At 38.8% G+C, this 23,650-nt stretch overlaps 1 protein-coding gene across 9 annotated transcripts in view; it reads right to left on the reverse strand.

Annotated features, from left to right (window-relative positions):
• Nucleotides 1–23,650, reverse strand: part of ctnnd2b (catenin (cadherin-associated protein), delta 2b) — a 181,650-nt gene that overhangs the window by 41,387 nt on the left and 116,613 nt on the right. For 6 of the 9 annotated variants that reach the window (XM_036216505.1, XM_036216498.1, XM_036216504.1 and 3 more), the window contains 3 exons: nt 23,218–23,349; nt 15,660–15,903; nt 10,100–10,156 (listed from right to left, as the gene is read on the reverse strand). In XM_036216505.1, the coding sequence (XP_036072398.1) occupies nt 10,100–10,156; nt 15,660–15,903; nt 23,218–23,349 (433 nt within the window). The remainder of the gene's footprint in view (nt 1–10,099; nt 10,157–15,659; nt 15,904–23,217; nt 23,350–23,650) is intronic. The other 3 variants (XM_036216503.1, XM_036216502.1, XM_036216501.1) reach the window with 1 other exon arrangement.

Here is a 23,650-nt window from a genome sequence, read left to right on the forward strand (position 1 = left end):
TTTTTTAACAAACTGATCGCAACAAAAGTGGTGTTTGAAACAATTTCCCCTCAGGGTTGTGTTCTTTGCCTCCTGTTTTTTATCTTTTATACTAAAAGCTGCAGATCTTTTGTAGATAACAGTTTCTCAGTCAAAATTTTTTATGACTGTTTTTTGGTTTCTCCTATAGATAGCAGAAACAGGTCAATAAACTCTGATGAGAGCTAAGCCTTTAAAGACTCACCCCGATCATCTTTTAATCTATTGTAAATGCTTTCCTGGTGGTCTTTTAATTATGACTATTAAGTTTTTAGCAAAAATTAAGAAACCTGTGTTGTTTTTTAGTATATAGCTTCAGTAGAGCTGCTGTAGTTTATTAGAAAATCATCTCTACACAGAATAAGCCTGCCCCGACTTCCCATCATCCCTTTGTTTTCAATCTCCATCAACAGCTTACAGCCTCACACACCATCAAACATTACTGTTGCAACCCTCTGTTTTGACTTTCAGCTACGGTTTAACACAAATATTGATTTTTGATCTTAAAAGGTCCAGCAATTTTTTTTTCGTTCATTTTTTAGACCAATAATATGTTCAGTTGCATTTTTATTCAACATTTATGTGGATAACCCACTTAAAATGTATTTTCCACACTATATAGTGCACTGGATTATAAGACGCACAGCCAAGGAATGGACTAATTTTGAGCTTATGTCATGTATAGCTGTGATTCCATTGACTATGAAATTGCACAAATTTGATTTACGGTAATAAATTCACCCAGTGGAAACACGATGATTTTGAAAAAACATCCATCATTGAAAATGAGTTTTTGCGCTTGGAGGAGATGTTTTTTGAGGCATATCAAATTGACATATTTTGCAAAACTGTGATGAAAACAAACACTTTTCTTTCATTAAATGAGTCAGGGAACCCACAACCGGATACCATGCTGCTGGGCGCTACGAGAGGTCCCACACCATCATGCAGCTCATCAAAAGTTGAGCGTGTCATGTGGAATTGCTGTAAAATCTCCAAACACAATATTCCAAGATTCCTTCATCCGTAGTCGCTCCAATATAGCTTGTTGCTCCATAGCCTGAATGAGATGCCGACGTCTCCTTTGATAGATGAGCGCTAGTTCCATAAGAAATTTGAATGTATCTGCTGTTCACATCTGTTCCCGTGCTTTTTTTTAATGACTTATCAAATGAGTTGGTTTGTGTTTATTCACATAATTATGATTTGATGGAAACAGCAAAACTGTGTTTTTTTAAAGTTTTTTAAATTTCTAGAATTTTGATAAAATTTTGCTTATTTGTTTAATGAAAATGCAGCTAATAAGGTGCACTAAACTATTAGGTGCATTAAGCGAGACAAGAGTTTGAGATAAGTTAGTCAGTCTGACTTTTTTCCCCTGTGTTTAGAGTAACACAAGAACTTATATTTTAACATGCTACATATTAGCCTATTTACAATACCTGTAATTCCCAACCTTGTTAGCAACACGTACAAAACACACAATCCGACACCACTATATGTTAGCTGTGTTAGTGTGTTTACAATAACACTCAAACGTGTCTGCAACATGTAAAAGAACAGACTAATGCGGCTTAAACAAAAAGTTACTGTGAATATGCTAACACCCACCCTTGCTAGCAAAAAATATAGTCCGACACAGCTACAAGTTAGCCACGTTAGCGTATTTACAATACCTGTAACTCCCAACCTGTTGGAAACACGTAAAAAAACACACAATCCGAAACCGCTATATGTTAGCTGTGTTAGTGTGTTAACAATAATTTACAACTTATAAAAAGACAGACCAATACTGCTAAAAACAAACGCTACTGTGATAAAGCTAACTTCCAACCTTGCTAGTAAGAAACAATCTGACACTGCTACACGTTAGCTGCGTTAGCTTATTTACAATACCTGTAACTAATCTTGTTTGCCACTCGTACAAAAAAAAACATAGTCTGACACCACTACACATTAGCCTCATAAGCATATTCAGCAATATTCACCCAAACATTAAAAAAAAGACTAATACCGCTGAAACAAACGTTACTGTGAACATGCTAACTCCCAACCTTGCTTGTAAAATTACACAGTCTGACACTGCTACATGTTAGCCGCGTTAGCTTATTTACAACACCTGTAACTCCCAACCTTGTTTGCCACCAGTAAAATAAAACAGTACACATTAGCCTCATTAGCGTACTTACAATAATACTCAACCAGAAAATAGAGCTCTGTGTACCTCTCAAAATCACTTCAACATCAGTAAACAGCCAGAGTGAATCCATATATAAGGCACAATGGATCATAAGTAGTTTTTTTAAAAAAAAATAAAGGCTTTTAGGTGGCTTTTTAGGTAATAACAAAATTTGTTTGCTGCTATTACATGATTAGATATGGGGGTTTAAGGAGTATGACATAGCAACCACCGGCCCCTGAAATTTGACCTATCAACAACCTCTCCAACACCATTTTACAGACTTTAGTGTTCTTCTGCTGAATATAAATCCTGCAATATTTTTTTGGGGGGAAAAATGTGTTGTATTTCTAAAGCGTCTGTTGAAGCTTCCACCTTCCTCCATGGTAATTCCTTCCTGCCGTGTATTCTCACTGATGTGGTACTGGAGTGTAAGCAGGGGTCTACCGGTGCTTTTCGCCTGGGGGCGTGCTTAAGGCTTGCAATCCCACCAACTCAATAGGTGTGAGTAAGAAGGAGTGCAGGCCAAAGTACAAAACAGATTGATGCGAAAAAGATGTGAAAGAATGGATTGACGGCGAGGGATCAGAGGGGGGAGGCGGGGCTTTTCGGTAGAGATCTTCTGTGAGAGCGGATTTTTGCAAGGTTTCATTCCCACAGTCAAGTTTTTTCAAGTGAGAAGAGAACAACTGTGATACTTTCTGGTTACTAATTTTGTTGCGAAACGGCATCCCTCCGCTCTGCTGCATCTGGCAGCTTCTTTCTGTCCTTTCCTTTCGACTCTTCCCTCTCTGATTTGACGGTCTCTCACAGCAGTGAGAGGTCAGAGCTGCATACAGAAGCCCCATTTTCTCCGCTCCGCCGTGGAACCGGTTTCTCTTTGAAGTATCTTATTCTGGATGCAGCAACGGCCCCATGTCCCGGTGGAAATGATTTCACTTCGGTCTAATTTAACAAAAACTCATGCACTTTTGCACATCCACACACACAGGGCTGTAGGTAGGCTTGAACTAAACCCGTTGACTGTATCGGTGTATCCCCCCTCATGTTCCAAACAGGAAGTACCCGCTTAAAGCTGAATTCCCACAAACTTCTATTAAGAAATAAACATCTATTACTCAATCTTACAGTTTTCCTAACAACCCTTCTTGATCTGCAACCTTTTTATTTGTTTAACATATTATTATTAATTGTTTCTTTTTTTTGTAGTGCAAGTTTTTCGAGTTATTAAATGGCCAATCAGATGCCTCAATCAATGCCTACTGTCCTTAGGAGTCAATTACTCACTTGTATGCACTCATTGACTAGCATGCACTCCGCAGTCAAAGGCAGAACAGAGGGACCCAAATTATACAGCTTTGTCTTTAACTTTTATTAAAAGTGTCTAAACTAAAGTCAATGATGATAATTGACTTTTATGAATTCCTCTCTTTCCTGCCTCTGGAGTCTTCTTAACCCTTTAGCATTCGAGTTTTAGCTTCAGTGTTGACATTCTTTTGATTTCTGTAACTCTACAACTGTTGACACAATTAACATAATTCAGCGGATTTTGAAGTGAAGAAAAGCAGCTTTGCACCACTAGGCTACACTTTACAATAATAATCTGCTGCATATCAGTGGAAAGCTGATATAAATATCTGTTTTTCTTGGCTGATTCACAATCATCGCAAATATGTTTTGGTGTGTTACAGTTTTTCAGTTCATATATTATTTAGGTGTTGCCAATAACATCTCCGGTGTTTGAGGGTTAAATACACGACCAAAGCAGGCCGATAATGATAGCATAAACAAAACTAATTTGATGTATTTATGAAAACGTGAGGAAACATTTTAATGTCTCTATTTTTATGAAGTAACTGCCTAATAAACATTTTATGAACTCATTTAATGCAATCAGTAGAAATATCTAATGAAGGTCCATTTAAGCTGAGTCAGCTGGATTGTGTAAAATACTTGTCTGAGGCATTTTCCTTTTTCCAGTTTTTTATGTTGCATTTATTGATAGTTATGGGTAAAAATCAATTTTTGGAAAGTGGTAGCAAATGGTTTTAAATTCTTGAAAAGTAAAAACTTGACTCATGCTGGTAATGTTTATTCAATCCTTTCAATCATGTGTTTAAATGGTTTAATAATGAAAATAATCCAGACCAGTAAACTACATTTTAACTTCTTTGACCCATAAAAACTCATACCGATCTTTCCTTAAATGGAAATTATGGGGGATATACCATCTACCAAGTAGCCCGCAAATTTTCCTGTTACACTGACGTCCCCATGAGTTTTTATGGGTTCAAATGAGTCCTCACATGATAAATTGATGAAAGACAATTGATTATGATCATGACTTTGGCTCCTAAAGTGTAATACATCCTTGGGAATTAATAAAAAAGTAAATAAAATGAAGCAAAAGAGTTATAGTTAAAAAAATAAATTCCGTAGAGTGAGATATATGGATGGTATTCCAGGAAAATGTGCATTTATTGGTGTTTGGGTGCATGCCAGAGCAAAAACGCCCTCAGAGACTCCAATGTTTATTTAAGGGGCTCATTGGGTTCGAAAAAAAGTACCAACAAACTGTCAATCCTGACTTTATTCCAGAGCAGCCAGGTGGGATTTCTCCCATCTCCATTTGTTTGGCTGCATGTGTGGTTCTTAAGGTGAACGGGTAATTGTTGCCAAAACATTTACACAGCAAAAAGTGATGCTAGACTCTAAGCAAACCAACAATTAAAGCCATTGTTAAAAAAAAAAAAAATCAAAAGGAAACAAGTGAGTACCCTAAAAATAAGAGATTTAAAACCAAAAAAGACACAACAGCAAGGATAAATCTGCTAAATAAAGTGAAAAAGAAGGCAAATCTATACACATTGCAGCAAAAAATAAGACAAACCTTTACCTCTCCTTGATAGAAGATTAAAAAAAAACAAAGTATAGCCTAAATTATATTTCTTTCCAGGCTAAACTATTCAGTTAAGGTGTTCTAAGACAACATCAAACAATTTTTAAAGGTAAAAATCCTAGTTTGCAATATAATTTTGTCACAAAAGAAGTGACCATCGTGTTCTGTCATTGTTGTAAACGTAGTCAGTGATTGAGAATATGTGATCAAAACAAGAAGAAAAGACTGTAGCTGTTAATCCAAAAATGTTTAATTAAGTCTGCAAACACAGGCAGATCTGCAAGTGTTCTATAAGTTTATTTTGTCTGCTTTGAACAGTAAGGAATTGGTTTACGGTCAGATAATTTCCTGATCATTGCCCATGCAAAAGCACTGAAATGCATTTGTCCATCAGATATATGTTTTGCTCAAAGTAAGCGCTATACTTCAGAGGGGTTTTGTAGATGGTCCTAAGAATAATTCTATGAACAAGCATTAAACTATCATAGACCCACTCTGATGTAAATTGTGTTTTAATTAAGTTCTTCCAGCATTTATCTCACGATGGGAGATGCATAGTAAGCAAATCATTGTGAATCAGGAACAGACAAAAATGGTGTTTGAAAAGAATTGCAGTTGTGGCGTAGAAACTACAATGGGCGGGGCCATAAACTTCCCGCTCTATTCCGATGCATCCACTTGTAGACGACTTGATCCATGTACATCTTCGTTTTCCTCGTCTGAGCTTGCATCTGTTTTTGATAAGAATAGATAACGCACATTGCTCGGCTGGAACGTGAGATGGAAAGGGGGGAGGGGAGGTCTCCATATTTGTGGATTCGGCGTTTCTCCGGTCCCCAACCATTGCGAATAAAAGGGGATACTGTATATAAAGTTATCCTTATTTTATGTAAGAACATTGTGGGGGCGAAGAAGAATAGAGTCGAAAAGGGAAAAAACTTTCGGGAAAAGTGCTGGTCGGAAGCTTGCTGCTGTTGTAAAACCTTTCTGCCACTCAATGGGTTACATTGTGGTACAACAGAAGCTCCGCCCCAACGGATCCATTCCATTTTTCTATGGACCTACAACCAACAGGGCACCAGAAATGGTACCAGCGGGTCCTGCTTAACGGGTCCATTTAGTAGTGGAAACACTCAAAAGTCCAGTCCAGCTCGGTCCAGTCTGGTCTGGACCGTTCAGTGGAAACAAGGCATAACTCTTAGGCAGCAAATAAGAATCTTGATGGGTAAATGGTCTGAACTTGTGTAGTGCTTTTCTACCTGTTGGTAGTCAAAGGGCTTTCCCACTGCTTCTCATCTCCTCTCCCCCTCTTCCAAACCTACACACATTCACACAGTAAAGGGCCAGCAGCTCTGCTGTTTAACTTAATCCACTGGGACCATCTAAGGGTTCAGTGTCTTGCACAAGGACACTTTTATGCATAACTAGTGGAATCAAACCACCAACCCTTTGGCTAGTAGACAATTGCTCTTCATCAGAGCCAGTGCCAAGAGGAGCCTGGCAGGTAGGAAATTGATATTCAAGGGAGCTTAACACAGAATTGAGGAAACAGTAGACCTAGAACAGTGACCCCCTCCAGCACTGTTACAGGGGAAAATCAAGGAAAAAAGTTAAGTGGACTAATATGGGGTGTAATTATGACACCTCTGTATTATTATTATTTATTTATTTATTTACTTTTTTGCATATTACATATTTACCTTCAACACTCATCATATAAATGACTAACTATTAAACTGTAGTTTGATAGGATTGCCTCCAGCTGAAGGAGTTTTGTTGAAACTTCTATCGCCAATGAACTGAAATAATTCACAACTTAGCATGTTCTTGTCCCCTCTCCAGTATCTGGAATTGCAGTTTAAAATCTGCCCGGAAACAAGAGGAGGTGACTCAACAGGAAAGCTGGGTGACTTTGGCCACTATGCCAGTACCTGTCCTGTGGGGAGGGCACTGCTGAACAACAGAGCTTACAATTTTAACAGCAAAGTCATTGACCCTGAGAAAAAAGTTCCCCAAACTGATGCAATGAGAATAGATGTTTGGCAAACTTTCAAATGGTGGACTGACCTGATTAAAGCCCAACATTAAATCAGTTTCTGTTGTAATTTTCATTGAAGGTTATAAAGATATCATCATAAAGATAAAACTCAGGAATCTGCTTCTTTCTAGCTAAATTGCACTTTTGAGGTTGTGGAGCTTTCTGTTACAAAGATGCTAATCTCGAAGGTATGCTATTGAAACAGATGCTAACAGAACAAGTGATATCCTTATGGACAGAGTAAGGAATTTCATCACACTTTCTTTGTTAAAAGAAAGAGACTTGATAAAAGAGAAGAATATCATGTTGATAAGTTCCTGTTTCAGTTCATGAGCGAGCAAACACATGTCTTCAACTCTCCTCAACTCTTCGTCTTTTCAAAGTTATTTACAAGAGACATTAATCACAAAGCTACTGCAAACAGTAATACTTGATGGAGTTTAAAGCTGCGTTAGCAGACAAACAGGCTAAGCTAACTCCACTGCTTCTTATGGATGCTAAGATAACACTCCTGGAACTTAAGGCTAAGCTATCACCACTGTTACAACTTGTGGAAGATTTCCGCCAGGAAAAGGAACGTAATGAACAATGAGATAATCGGCAAGATCTCCTAGAGAGAAAAATAAATGACGTGGATCAACAAGTAAGAATAAGCAACATCATACTCATGGGACTTCAACTCAAACCCCGGGCCTGTCCTGGTGCAACTAACATTAGCATGGATGCTAACGGAGCTGTTGGAGATGCTAACGTGACCATGGAGAGCCAAGTTGGATTATTTCTCACGCCTAAATGATTTCCTTGGATCTAAATACTAATCAGGTCTGTCATCCGCTTTCTCGGAGAAAGAATTCGAATAAACGGGTGATCCTGATCAGGTTTGTGAATCGAAAGCACAAGATAGCTCTGATGAAACAACGAAAACACCTGAAGGGTTCGGCGGTTTATCTAAATGATCACCTGTCGAAATATTATGCTGGTCTAGCGAAGTACGCTAGACTCCTAAGGAAGAGACGACAGATCCAGGGAACTTGGGTGCAGAACTCCAGGATCTTTGTCAAATCACTCGGTTCACCAGACCTGGCTAGGCCACAAGAGATCAAAAGCATGAAAGACTGTGGGATTACGGACGTCTGAGCCTTTAATTGATGCAAGATAAGTGTGAAATGTGATTTTAAGAAAATGACCCCTAGAATCTACTACTGTTGAAGGTGAACTTTGACCCGATTTTCAGCTGGCCTGCAGACAACGGCCATTTAGGGACAGATGACCAAACCGTTTTGGCTCAAGCCCCATCTTTTGGTGCTGTAGTCATTTGTTCATTGCCTATTAGAAAAAAGGTGGCATTCTATTATTTTTACTTTGCTTAAAGAAAAATAAAGTGTCTGCTCTCAAGCACTTTGTTTTATTTTGTTTATATGAAAAATGCTCTATAAATAAAGATTGATTTGATTAGAGGATACAAAAATCTGTCTGTTAGGGTGGCATTGGCAGAATCTTTAAGATTTCACAATGCCCAATCATTTGAAAATCGTTGGCGTGGTCATAAATGTAGACAGTGGCAGTCAAGAGGTCGTCGGGCATGCAGAATGGCCCACTTTTTACATACCTCCGGGCTACCGGGCAGCTGTTAGTTCTTGATATGGATGGCTGCCGCCTGGAAACACTTACACGTTGTCCAGTCAGAGATTTACATATCAGCCAGCGATACGACCTGTGGCCGCCAAGTTGTCAACCAGTTTAATAATGGCATCATCCCCCGGCTGTCACTGGACTGTCATTGCGCACATTCAAAATGTGTCCAGGTGACCACCAACCGATGTCAACTCTTAGAGAAAATTTTTAACTTCTTCTTTAAACCTTTGCCGCCACCGTATGGCATATAAAAATGCTTACTGCCACCTCCCAATTACAAAAGCCGCCGCGTGGCCACCTGCCGAATTTGTTAAAAAAAAAACAACCTTGTATGTGTCGCCGTATGGTGGCATTTTGGGACACGTGACTGTCGTCTGATGGTGGTAATTGGTATACGGTATATTCTTATATAGGGTTTTACTACCTTCCTTAAAGGTCTAAAGCCTTTTCCAGTCCTATTCACCCAGGCACACACATATTCACACACTCCGCTGCCAAATACTGGTGCCAACCTAAAACCACAAGAAGCAACGGGGAGTTCTGTGTCTTGCACAAGGATATTCCGACAAATGAACAGGCAAAGCGGATACCAAACCTGCTTCTTCCGATTAGAGGTCGACCACTCTCCCTACGAACACCCATGAGTAGTGAGTATTTTGGCTTAGTTTGTGGTTTAAAGTTTTGAAAAATCTAATTGCGATGATTGTGTCAGTCAGAATGTGTCAGAACTGCAAGTTAGAATTTTAATCTACAATCTTTCAACTGAATCACATGTTCAACAAGTTGTAGTGTCATCGATGAAACAGTCAGCACCATCATTCCAAAAACTCAAAAAGTGGGCAAGCCACGTGAACACAGCCGACAAAAACAGAGGCTCAGAAATCACCTGAACACACAATGAAGACCAATGGATGACCCGATGAGCAAACAAGTGGAGAAAGGCAGGACAGATGGATGGGCACACGACAAGCCAAAGGAGAGAATGAGGAATACCAACACTCTTCAGCAGGTAACAAGTCATTCTAGATTTAGCCACTTAAATACAAAGGCATCTCTTTTGTTGTCATGACACAGGGGATGTATTTACGATGGTGCAATGAGTCCTGGTTTGGTTTTTCATGTAAAAAAATAAGATGAAAACAGCAAAATTCTCACCTTAGTAAACCAAGAAATGGGTTGACAATACGAATATGAAATGTTGCCATGCTGCCTTTAACATTAAAGTCTGCATCAGCAAACGGTGCCGGGTGATGGAAGGATTGAGTGAATGAGACAAAGGTTAGGAAAAATAGACAAAATGTACATATGTATAAATAAATAGTTGGATTACTTTGTCATTCTTTGCTCGGCTTGATTTTGATTCCACACAAGGAATTCGGGGTCGTACCTATCAGGGGGGACAGGCAGAGAGAAACAAAAGAGAGGTATATGTTGGCTGTCTGACAAAAAAAAAGAATAATCTTCATAAGAATAAGGATTTTTTTTAAATTAAAATTGATGCGTAGCCACTAGAGTCATCTTTCTCTCAACGTTTGGTTATCAGGCAATGGTGGAGGTGGTCAGGAGGGGGGAGAACATGCACACAGGGTGGGTGATGTGTGGATGGTAAGTATGGCAATTAAAGAGAGGGTCTTTAATCAATTTCAAATATATTTCCTTATGACTATAAGTGACTTTAAGCCAATAACTGCTATATAACATTCTAGGTGGCCTTTGTAGTTACATTGTTTCATTTATAATCAAATAAAATGGTTGACAATAGCCTCCAAAAGAGAGACACTCTCTAATTCTGAACTTGTTTTTGGTTTCCTAAGTTTCTTAAGGTTAAACTAAAACAAGAGTTTTGAGATTTCATGTCCTACTGTCATAAAATTTCTTTCAAGTTTTATTTTAAGAAGCATTTTCTTTTCTTAAAATAAATCTTTAAAGCTTGATATAGTCTTTATATAGATGCCAAATGACCTAAAGCCATCACTTTTGATACTTTGTATACAGGAATATAAAGCAGTTATTGTTATTTAGAGAAGACTGTGGGCGGCAAATGCAGTCACTTTCTTTTGTCGTAATGAACTTCCACCAATCAACAGGTTTCAACAAAAGCTCCGCCCTAATGGGCCCATTTTCCTATGGACCAATAACTGATGGGGGCCCAAAAACAGTACCGGCCTAATGGGTCCATTTTATAAAAAAAAAAAAAAAAAACACTCAACATACCGAACAAGTCCAGACTGTACAGTACCGCTCAGTGGAAATGAGGACTTAGGACTTTTTTGGGACCAAAATATAGCTAGTTCTTCATTGCTTTGTGTGATCAGACTTTCTTTGTCACCTTAAGTGACACAGTCAAAGATTTGCGAGAAGAGGACTGAAAGTGTAACTCTGGAGCAGCTTCCGGGGCGCTCTGTACAACAGCCCATGGGACAACTGATTACAAAGCCTCTAATTGAGATATTGTTTTAAAGCAGTGATTCTTTGTTTCTGCTCATTTGGACCAAAGTGCAGCACTGGCAGCTCAATCAAAGCACATGTAGGCAGCTCTGGGATAGGTAAGGCCTTAGTCACAGGGTTAACATGTGGATCTTGAGGAGTTTGCAGGATTGTCTTGTAGTTTCATTGAGGCTTGTAAGGCAACTTAAGGGACGTTGGGAAAATGGAATATTTTATCGTAAGTAATACGCACTTATGACCTACGGGTGATTGCTGTCGTACAGTGCTCTTACGCCACACACTGGCCATTAGTAAGGTGGGCGCACTGGCTCCTTGTGTGCATGTCATACACAAGCACTGGTACGCAATCTTAGGATGCTAACACAAACTACTCTCAGTCTAATTTCCTAAATTCTAACAGTTGGATTGCACGTAACAGGAGCGCAATGATCACAAACGTATCCTTTGAACACCCCCTTGCACAATGCACAGGGTCTGAGGAATCAAAACAATAAAACATCCGTATGATGTGCCTGCGTCTCACCTACTTCACCCTTATGTGTGTTTATGTGTTTGCTACCACCTGTTGCCCGCAGCATGCCTGTAGATAAAAATGCACCTGAACATTTTTGCTCTTCAGGTTTATTGATCGGTCTATAAATTTTGTGCGGGCCACAAGCGTGTTTTCTATCGAGGTTTGCACATTTTATGCCTGTATTCACCCCTAAGGGGCAATTGTGACAAAGGCATAAATCTTCTAGATTGTGTGTAACTTTACTGACCTTTACAAAGCTGATCACAGTGAAAACAAAGCTCCCTTTTGATTTTGAAATTCTGCAGAATTTTGTTAACCTTCAAAACACTATCTGCATTCTGTTTTTGTTTTTTGTCTTTTTCAAGACAAAATACAAATTTAAGATTTCGATACTTTTGATACCCCACTGCTTAGATCTGCAGGTCAAACTGGGGGTTGCAGTGAATTTGGTGTTAAATTTTTTTTGCTTTTTTTGAATTCCTTTTCCTCCCTTTACTCACTGGTTTATTGTATTTTCAAGTCATTTGTGCATATAAAATATATAGATTATATTTATATTAAATGTATAAATAATATAACATACATATATTATCATTTTAATATTAAACATATATTTTAAGAGGAAAATAAAACATATTTTTGGGGAAAAAGCACATGTGTTTTTCCAATTCTGCTAAAACTTAAGAATTCTTTTTGTTACCAGTTAAATTTATACATATTAACTTTTACATTTAGACTCCAAATTTGAGGAATTGTCTTTACATTTTTGACATTATCTGTTGGGAGTCTGTTTCTTGCCCATGGGCACTGCGGCATGTGGGCTGTTGGAGGCTGTGTTTCAAATCAGTGACCTTCTGATTTGCAGAAGGCTGTCAGACTTCCGAACGCTGTAGTATCTGAGCGCCAGCTGCCCCTGTCACGTCCTCTCACCTACCCGCCAGTTGAGGCAGATGGTGGCCCTTCCCAAGTTTTATTCTGCAACAAAACTTCCTTCTAAAAGGATTTTGGAAGAGAATTCATGTCATTCAATAGCTGGTGGCTCCATGCACACTCCTATTGGACAAGAAACTGCAGTGTAACACCTCTCTAAGATCGGCTCCTTTACAATAAACCAGTTTTTCTATATTTTTTAGTCTAAATCGCTTGGAACTGGATCTAATTTAATAATATCAACTGTATCTTTGCTTTCCCATTGCAGCACTTCTTCTGTTAACTCTTTAATAATCAACCTAACTGAACTTTTGAGGATGACAAATGTTTGATTTTGAATACGAGTAAATAACTATAAAAAGTGAAAAATAAAGAATGTATATATGTAATATATGTCAATATTCAATTAATAAATCTTGTGATTAGAATACAAGTTTGGAGTTTTCAGTGTCTATCAGAATTTGAAGATTCCTAAACTTTGAGGCAACATGCACCGCAGGAATTTGATGAGCATTCAAGAACGTACTGAACGCGTGTTTCTGAATGCATGTTTAGCTCATGGTGTTCACACTCTCTTTCTATTGATTACTAGCGCATGTTCGCCACAGTTGGAAGAGACTTGGTGTGAAATATCAAAGCGGAAATATCTATGACACCAAGTCTTTCATTTATGGAAACAGAGCTGTGAAAGAAAAATCCCAGAGCAAGATTTGATCTTTCGCACAAACTTCATCCAACTAATGAATATGCGCTAGTATCGGGTAGCAACAGTGCAACACCATATGCTAAAATTGTGTTCAAGTACACCCGTTCAGTGGGTCATTAAACGTGTATTCCATACCCAGTGTGGACGTAGCTCTAGGCTAAATTCCAAATTTTTTCCCTACCCCTCCAATTTTAGGGGGTATTTGAAGGATATGGGTGTCCGAAATCAAATTTTAGGTGTAGAGCGAAGAGGCTCCAAGTTCTGTATCCCTCCCCCGGTAGGGTTAACCGCAGCGAAGAAGCGCTTTTCTTCACATGGGTGTGCTCTAAAGCATAGAAGTTTACACTTAAATGTAAGTAATGACTTTTTGTCAGTTACGCGGTAACGTAGCTGACCGGCGACCATTGATGACATCATCGAGTGGGAGGGACGTCTGAATTAAAAGATACTATTTTTCCATAACTCTCCGTTTGGAGGGCTAAAACTAGTGGTAGGGAGAAGTTGCAGGGGGAGGGGAAGAATTCAGATTTGGGCTTAGAGTTGACTAAATGTGCATGTTTTAAACTTTTAGCTGCAGTGTTGACATTCTTTGAACTACCGTAACTCTTCAACCCTATGCGCAATGTACGTATTTCCAACATATTTTAAAAGGGAAAGAAGTAGCTTTGTGCTGATACATGTATGCAACACTTTATAGTAATAAAGAGTTTACGCAACCAGTGTAAACCAGATGATTCTGAAATGGAGCAAAGCGTTGTTTTCCTGCATCAAAAATTTCTTGAAACTGCGTTAATTACGTAAATGGTCAAAGAGTTAAGGTAGTTCAAAAATTAGAACATTCTGCTGTTGCCGGCGACTGCTCAGGTGTTAAAGGGTTAAGAAAATTGAATGCATTTGCAAACTTTGTCCTCTCTGGAAATTTTTTTTTGTTAATGTCAGAACAAACAGCAATTTCTTAATGAAACAAGTCTTTTTCTGAGATTTGTTGACTTACAAATGATGAGGTTAAAGTCCCATTATCTGTCACAACCCTTTAATGCTGAGACTTAAATGACTCAGCCTGGATTTGAACTCACTAGTCTCAGGGTGGACACTCTGCCACAAAGCCACTGAGCTGGTATGATACTAATGGTATGGTACTAATGTCATGTCACTCCTATCCGGTCTGAATATTGGACCCTCCCTTTAATGCATAAAGGACAAAAAAGGCCTTTTGGGTGTCTTCACGTGGTGATTTCAGTCCCATTGAGGGGATAGGTGAAGAACACAAAGCAAAACGCCATGCATTGCAAGTCACAACTTTTATGCAGCAGAGCTGTTTCAAGCTACAAACATAAGCATGTTGAAGAGCGATCGTACAGATGATGTCAGAGCGATGTGAACAGAGAGAGAACCACTTGGACGATGGGTGAGGAAAGAACAACAACTGGAATAGAAGTCACTTGACGCAATGATGTGGATTTTTTTTTTGAGTTTCCAATTGCTAACGGACACAGGAATAAAGAATTTCAGCAGCAAGTGATATCCTAATTAGAAACAATACATTAAAAAAGTAAAATAAAGGTACAGACATCTGAGTAGAAATGTCAGAAAAAGACACTTCACATTTAATTAGGCTGTTGGTATGTTTGACAGCTGGTCTGTACAGTCATTAATATAGAAAAAAAGCCAAGACAAAGAAATTGAAGACATTTGCAAAAGTGTTTTATGCTTGATATTAAGTGACAACGAAGAATGTGAGGGAAAAAAAAGACATTAAGCTGTCTTTGCATGGATCTTTCCAATGTTTTCTTCCACTGTCTTTCTGCCACCTGCACTGGCATGTGGAGCTCCGCTCTTCCTAAAGCCGACTTTGTGCAGGCTTCTCTGCTGTAAACATGTCAGCCAGATCTGTAGAACATGACTGATTGGCACTGACAAAGAGGCACTCCGTTCTTACAAGTGACAGCAAAACTTTGAAATTGGACCTTGGGGTGTGTGCGGGCATTCATACAGCAGTGTGAGGACAGTCAAAGATGTGCTGTGATGTGTGGCTCATACTGAGGCCCAGATTCAGCCAGCCCTTAATGGCACCAATTATGTCTTCCTGCCCACTTTAGGAGCGTCTTCTGTGCTCATTTGCATTTTCAAATTTCCCAAAACCCCCCAAAAATTCCATGCGAGTGATATTACTTTTCATTGTGGCGAATCAGGCCCTCAGTAAGACCATTGAGAGTGGAAAAGAAGCAAAGCAAAGGGCTTTGGCAACAAGTCACAGCTGATATATATTGAAAATATTCAGATTTTTCTCACCTTGGGTCTTTCTGAATACTATCCACTGACGGAGAACGGCCCAGGGCAGCCTCGGGTGGAAGGGCGGGGCCTGACTTGCTATAAGGCGACTCCGTGGACGGACAGAACTGCAAGGTGCGGTACGGATTGGCATAGTCAGCCGCCACGCCTCCCGCGGCAAAGCTGCCTCTCTGAAACGTGGCGGCGGCGCTTTGGCTTCCCGTTCGCTGCAAGGGGATTGGATCAACACCGGGAGAGGGCGGGGCTAGAGGGAGAGGAGCGTAGGGATAAAATAGATAATTGAGGACTTCTTGGTACAAATGGTTCACCACTGGGGTTTAAGCAGAACGGTTTCAGTGGGCGGGGATTGTGGGGAGAAGAAACCACAACAAAAACACAACGCCACCCAAAGGATGATCGTAGAGAAGCAGGAAGAGTGATAGAACACCAGCACCAATGGAATAGAGGGGAAAATGCACAAATAAAAAGGTAAGGCAAATAAAAGAAAGAAAATTAAAACTAAACAGGTGGAATTATTAATGAAAAGTCAATTAAAAGCAACAAATAGAATAAACATACATGAGTAAAACTATTAATCCAAATTCAAGAAAAATACATTGCATTTTGAGTGGCCTACCATATATGTCTATGTATGTGACAAATTGAATTTGAAATAATTTAAATGTAAACATGTAAAACAAGAAACATTAACTTATGGAGAGAAAATTGTATCACCCTGATTTGTGTGTGCGTAATTCTTGATGTGTAACTCACACATTTTGTGCACAAGTACAAAAATCACAAAATAAAAAAAAAATACAGAATAAAATTTACACATGCACAACTTAAAATTATAACAGCTTGAAACTAACTCCACCCACAAATCTTGAAAAATTACGCAAAAATTACTTGTTACACACACACACACACACACAATACCACATTTACGCACAAATCTGATTTGAGACTTTTTTCACATCTACGAGAAAGAAAAGATTAGTCCGTAAGTAATGCATTTACATGCTGCTAGAATGCTGGGTCACCAGATTTTTGGTTTTAGTTGCTTTGAGCTTGAATTGTGGACATTATTTGGTGAAAACTTGAGATTTTCCCACTTTTTTAAACAGATACACCGGATAATTGATATAAAATAGTCTAACTTACGCACAAATCTTTTCTTTTTTGGAGGCATGAAAAAAGCCTCACATCAGATTTGTGTGTAAATATGGTTTTGTGTGTGTTAAACAGGTGATTTGTATGTGATTTTTAAACATTTGTGCATGTGGTTAGTTACAAGTTATGGATGTGTAAATTGTATTTTGTAATTTTTGTAATTATGCATAAAACATGTTGTTTGAGATACAAATCAAGAATTACGCATGCACAAATCAGGCTGATACTATTTTCACTCCATATTAACTGTGATAATTTGAAGACCCTCTCAGATGAAAAGGGTTCTCTATACGTGTTATTATCCCATTTTCCTAATGATAGAGTATATATAAGAAAATTAAGCTTTAACTTGGGTTTCTGGGTATGTAATTATTCAAATCAATGTGAAGTAGGAGCAGATGAAAACATACGATTTAAAAATAATCGTAGTTGTGAAGTAAAAGCTACAATGAGCGGATCTCAAGCTCCCTGCTACGGTCCATTCCAATTTAGATGACTAGATCCATGTACGTTTTTATTTTCCTTATCCGAGCCGTGATTTGGCTCTAAACTGTACAGTTGGACAGCTCCAATATTGTTCACCATTTTTGTTGCACGGCTAGTATTTGAATTTAGGAAATATCAGTTGTGGACTGCTCAGTGAGTATGTAGAGTAGAATGTTCATGCATAGTTTTTTGTATCCATGCTGTGGACGACAGGTCATAGCAAACAATTAAACATCATGAAAGGAAAGGTGTGTAAGGACGAAGTAGGTAAGAGACACTAGAGTGTGGCTTTAAGACACAGCATCGCTCGTACATCATAAGTGTGTGCATCCTCCATTTTTGTTACAGATATTTAATACAATCACCACACGCATGATAATGGCATGTTCATTTTTATGACCTCCCTAAGGTGAGGGAGGCTGTGTTCTCTTTAAGTTGTTGCCCTTTCTTTCTATGACCTTCCACGGGTCCAGACAGCCCTAAAACCAGCAGCACTAGTTTGGGTCAACCCTTCGTACTGGTGGATGTGACTTAAGCATAAAGGACCCTACAACCCAAATCCAGATAAGTGTAAAATCATAGATGGAAGATTTTTAGGTGCTTATTAATTAGTGGAACTGAACCCTTAAAAGCTATCAAGACTGACCAATTGAAATCTTTAAAAGCCTGACTTTTTGGTGGATTTCCACACAGTAGTTACTCAAAAATCTAAAGCTATTTATTTTATGCCGTGAGGATACAAATGAACACATTTGTAATTTCTCCTAACCTCCTCACTAATTCCCATAAGGCTTTGGCTACAACAAATTTGGCTGTTTCTATCAAGACATAAAGACCTAAGGACACTGTTATCCACAAAGGCCACTTGCCAAGGTTCAGTCAAGAACAGGAATTGCTGCCTTGTTAGAGAGGAGTTTATGGGTTGCTGGAAGGGCAAGCCTGTGCATCTATTTAGATAACTTAAAGAACGCACTCTGGGGGGAAATTCCAATGTGCAACCAAGTGGAAAGTGTTCCCTTGTCGCTTGCAACTCTGTTCATCATCTTGCCACTAATCGACCTCAAAGCACAATAGGAACTCGTTTAATAAAAGTCATTTTGACAGGAAACTTGGTGTCACGGTCTTTACAAGATTCTCGGTTTAGTTTATTTTGGTGGATGAAAAGCTGATCCTCAACATGAAATAACATGTCTTATCGAGCATTTTTTTGTGCAAAAATGTAGAGTTTTGGAAAACGAAGCGGTGGAACTCCATCAACAACATTTTTGGACACAGTTGATTTACGTTGATTGCAAAGCATCAAAGCCAACACCCATGGGTTTAATTGAGATTAATTTTCAGCCTTGAAACTAATTAGTTAACAGAGTGTGAAAGGGAGACAAATTGCCATTGAGACCCCAATTGGATTTGCCTACCTGATCTGTTAAATAGAAGTACAAGATCAGATGGGATGAGAGATACTCTCCTGTACTCTCCTATGGCTTGCATTTATCACAAGAGCATAATATAAAGAAAAAACAAAAGTGAGATGATGATCTGATGTATCACTTTGTTTCTGGTATCACATGGGTTATTTCATGTAGATAAAAAAGGCTAATTTTAGCCCTTCTTTTGTGCTGTGTTCTCAGTCTATCAAATGATCCTAGTGCTCTGTTTTTTTCCTTTAATGTGGAGTAACTCTACTGCTTAAGAATAGGGTTGGGCACCGATGGGTTCTGATGCGGTTCCGGTTCTACCGCGATTCTTTTGTTTCGGTTTCGATTCCCTTTCGGTGCTTATTGCGGTACTTCAGTAATAAAAAATAATGCCTTTATCTTCCTAAACCCAAAGCAAAACGGCTTCAAACAAGCGCAGACTCCCTCCTGCCGTGCAGCTGTGCGCACGTAATATAAAGCATAATGTAGCGTCCCTCCAGACTGATGCACCGAAACTCCAAAGCTTTTTAATGCTCTTTATTCTGGTTACTGTCGGCCGTAACCAACGCCGTACAACTTGCAGCAACTTCAGAACTGAACCAACAGGGGAGAGCGCTTCCCCCAAAACATTCTCATTCCCTCGCGCCTGCACAGCCCACCCTCTTTTTCCTATTCAGCCAATAGCTGCGCCCAACCAGTCCAAACCCCCCGACAACAGGCTGAGTGACAGAACAAGGGCCAATCAGCGTCTCCTACTGGTGCATTCACTGAACCCTGGAATCCAGAATGCACCCATACAGTTACCCAGCAGAACTCAGTCCGCTACACTAATATAAAACTCCGTCTTAAATAAACTTAAACGTCCTTGAAATTTTAGCCTGACATTTTATTAAATTAAATCAGGAATGTGGCATTTATTTGCAGTTGTTTTTGGGCAAAAGCAATATTTTATTTCAATAAAATAAGGCGGAAGATAAATGTCAATCACACGGCTGCAAAGCGCAGCAGATGATGACGACCCGCTGTGGTGGTGGGCGGAGCCGAGCCGAGCTTTCTGCTATTAGCAGCCCAACAAGGAGGAAACGATTCATTGTTTCATTTTGGGATGGGGCTCCAGCGTTGTTTAAAAATTGCGGAAACTCCACTATTCACAGCGAAAGTCCCGCCCACCGACGTTGCGGAAGCCGACCATCTCGGCGGTTTTATATGAGCCCGCCCACGAACACAAGAAAGTAAATAGATAGGCTGAATCGTAAAAAATCAGAAGGGAGTACAAGTGATTGACATGTCCACAGACAAATGAAACTTCAATGAACTTTGGAACCGAAATCCGGCACCGTTTGCAGCCGCATCTTTCGGTTTCGGTAGAACCGCGCAAATCATAACGGTTCCTACTTGGAACCGAACTTCGGTGCCCAACCCTACTTAAGAATCAATCTGTTTTTGCAGGATTGAAGCAAAAATGTTGTCAAGAAGCATATTTGCTTTGAAGTTTGATTTGAGAAAAGTCACTTTCACACTGAGCTGTTTGGTCCACGCCAGTCGGAATATGAGATGTTCTGGTTTACATAGCAAGTGTAGCGCTATGTTTACACCGGGCTCAGAGACGCTCAAGCAGCTACTTCTAATGAAAAGTCTTTTTTAGCGCGCACATGCGCATTTTAGGCTTCCATGTTCAAGACTCTTGCGTTCACACGTCACTATGCAAGTCTGTCTTCAAGCTCTTCGTACGTCCGACCCCTAACCCTTCGCACAAACATGCATTAAAAGTGAAACCAGGTAACTTCTGACCAACCAAGAATTCATATTTGCTATTAATGTGTCTGTAGTGCCCTTTTCAATACACAGAAGTGCCAACAGTTTGAAAAGGAATCAAGGAGAAGAAATAAATATTTATAATTTAAGTCCAGCTGGAATTATTTTGCACCAAGTCTTTTATATTTTGAAGCAAAGCTGTGCAAGGAAAATCCTGAAACTAGATTTGCGCAGGTTCGACATCTTCCAGATATGTTTGAAAAGGGTCTTGTTTTTCCATTTTTGCTCATAGCTCTTTTTAGGCAATGCTGTTGTAAAAAAAAAAGCAGATGGGAAAGTTAATGTCAGGTCTTTAAATCTTGGTATTCCTCATCCATTTGTCTAGAGTATTTCTCTAGAGAGGGCCGAGGGACATGAATTCTTTCAAAAACCTGAAAATTGATATACATTCTACTCCAAAGCCAGTTTATCATTTATCAAAATCTTCTGAGAGAAGAATCTATAAAAAGGTCTGTTGTAGACTCAAAGATAAAAAAATATAGTAATTATAGATTAATAAATATGATTATAGCACTAAGTTGGATAAATGACAAAAAGATTTCTAAAATTTACTAGATCCAAAAGCACAAAGATTTAGTGAGTTCTCATGATATATTCATTCATTTCACAAAGTCCTGCCTTTAGGTTGATAAAAGCTGTTAAAGGTGTTTGACTTCTGTCCAATTACCATATTTTTCAGTGTATAGGTCGCAGTTTTTGGGATTGTTCGGTCAAGGTTGCGACATATACTCAGGTGTGAGTTATATGTGATTCATTTAAAAATAAATAGGCTGAAGAGTTTCTTATCTTCTTACCACTAATATCCGCTAGAGGGCACTGTAGGTGTTTAAATCAGTATTCGGAACAGCAGAAGAAGAAGGGTTGGCATCGGTGTAGTTGTTTTTTAGTGTCACAGACCATAAGTAATTCAATTATTTAGTGATTTAAAGTGACATAAAGAGTTTAGTTGACTTGTTAGCATGTACTTTATGCTATAGTTATCTGAATATTGTTCGCATGATGCATTAATATTTTAGACACTCAGTTTCATGAGGTCAAATAAGGTAACAGCAGTGAAGCGTGAATATTTTCAGTCTGTATTATTGCTATAATTTTTTTTAGAATTATTTGTCATTTAAGATAAAATGTCCATTTTTGTTTAATACATTTCTCCAAAAATATGATTTGCCCTTTGCTCTCCTTACAGTCCGAAAAACACAGTAACTGATCATCAGTGTTCTTGGTTTAAGAAGCCTTTAAACGAGGCAAACCTTTTAAAACTAATTTAACACCTTCAAAAATCAAAATGTATTTCTATTAAATCAGAAAATGATTGCTGTAATGAGACATTAGCCAATAAGGAGGTGTCAAGTCAAAGCTCTCATGCCATCAGCCCAAAAAGATCCAGAGGGGAGAAAGAAGGCCATCCTGATAAAAAGCCATTTACTCTCAACGTGTTGGAAAGCCAGCATTTAGCCTCCAAAATAAACATCAATATTAGAATCAATAAGCAATTTCCCATCTGAGAGATGTGAAGTCCAGAAAAAGAAAATATGGCCGGCGTGTCTGGACCATTTGGTGTTTGTCTGAGGTATCATCGAGCTCAATATAAGAACTGTCCAGCCACCTCCTACAATAGTAAGGTCAGTGGAGGACTTTTATGTAATGAAAACTGCTGATCATCTCTGAAAAGTTTTCACTTTTCAAGGTTAAAGTGTTTTTTCTTTCGGTCAAATGGTGCATCAACTTATTTTACTGTAAATAAAAAATAATTTTTTTTTAATAGTGTACGTTTTATCTTGGAGTAAAAGGTTTCTTCCATTGTCAATGCTTGTGTTGTGCTGATAAGTTTGGACCCTTTCTTGAAGAATTAAATGTCTACTTTGTTTGCCAAAGGTGATTAATCTGTGCCCCTGTTTCCATCAAGCCTTAGTCATATGCATCCATATTGGGGATTGGTGTAGTAGGTTTTTGGGTTGTCCTGGTCAGTGGAGGGTCGTAGTGACGTGCGGCACCATCTTAAGACAAGCAAAAACTGGAAAACTGTTGTACTCCTGACATAGGGACGTCGTCATACGGTTACCTTACGCCACACTTGTTAGTAATGTAGTCATTGGCTCTTCTCTAACCATGGGTAAATGCAGCACATAGAGGGTATGTACGTCTTGTAGGACCCTTGAAGGATCCCAATGCAAACTTTGCTCTGATTGTCTAATTTCTTAAATTCTGACAGTGAGGCTGAGTGCCAGGAGGTCGCACTAATCACATGAACAGTATTAATGGATCCCTTGCACAGTGTGCAGGGTTTGGAGGATTAAAGATAACAAGAATCCATAGGACACAACTGCGTCTCATCTACTTTACCCTTACGTTTTGCTTAAGTGTTCGCTATGACCTGTCACTTGTATGAACATTTTTACTCTGCCGGCTCATTCAGTGTTCTACGATCTTAATATTTTGTGTCAGGTACCTTAGGCCTTAACACCATTAAAGTAATAAGTAAACGATGAGCAGAGAGAAACTGACTTTTGTTTATTCTGCTGCATGTAATACACGTGGTAAATATAAATCCCATTGTATAGCATAGTAAAAGTCATAGATGTTTCTAACATGACATCTGTAAACCTTTCCCCTTTACCTTTGACTGTTAAATTCCTCACTATGTCATTGTAGGAAATCACTGTTCTAAGCATTGGCTTGGATTAGCTTACCTTGTCCTCTAAGGTTGGGTTTGGTGTAGACTCTGTCTTCATAAATGGGGTCGATGTGGTGTTCAGGAGACTGGAGCGGTCGTAGTTCTGAGCCCAGATGACTGTGCTGACTACTGTAAGAGCCTCTGGACCCTGAAAATAAGAACCGAACAGTGGTTAAATAAATACAAATGTCAACAACTTTCATGTTTGGCCAACACACGTGTACATGAGGATACAATGAACATTTGCTGCGGGTAAATATTGTATTTAAACACCAGAAATAACCATGAGACACAAATTCATAATGATTTTTTTATGTATTAGAGGGGATTTCTTTTGCAAAGAAAAAACTGTTCAGATTATGAACAATTGATCACATTTATGAACAGTTCAAATATTAATTTTTGGTCTCATACATTTTTGAGAGAACTTTCAGCTACTTAAATCCAGA

Source organism: Oryzias melastigma, linkage group LG17, assembly GCF_002922805.2.
Source record: "Oryzias melastigma strain HK-1 linkage group LG17, ASM292280v2, whole genome shotgun sequence".
In the NCBI taxonomy this organism is placed as follows: domain Eukaryota; kingdom Metazoa; phylum Chordata; class Actinopteri; order Beloniformes; family Adrianichthyidae; genus Oryzias; species Oryzias melastigma.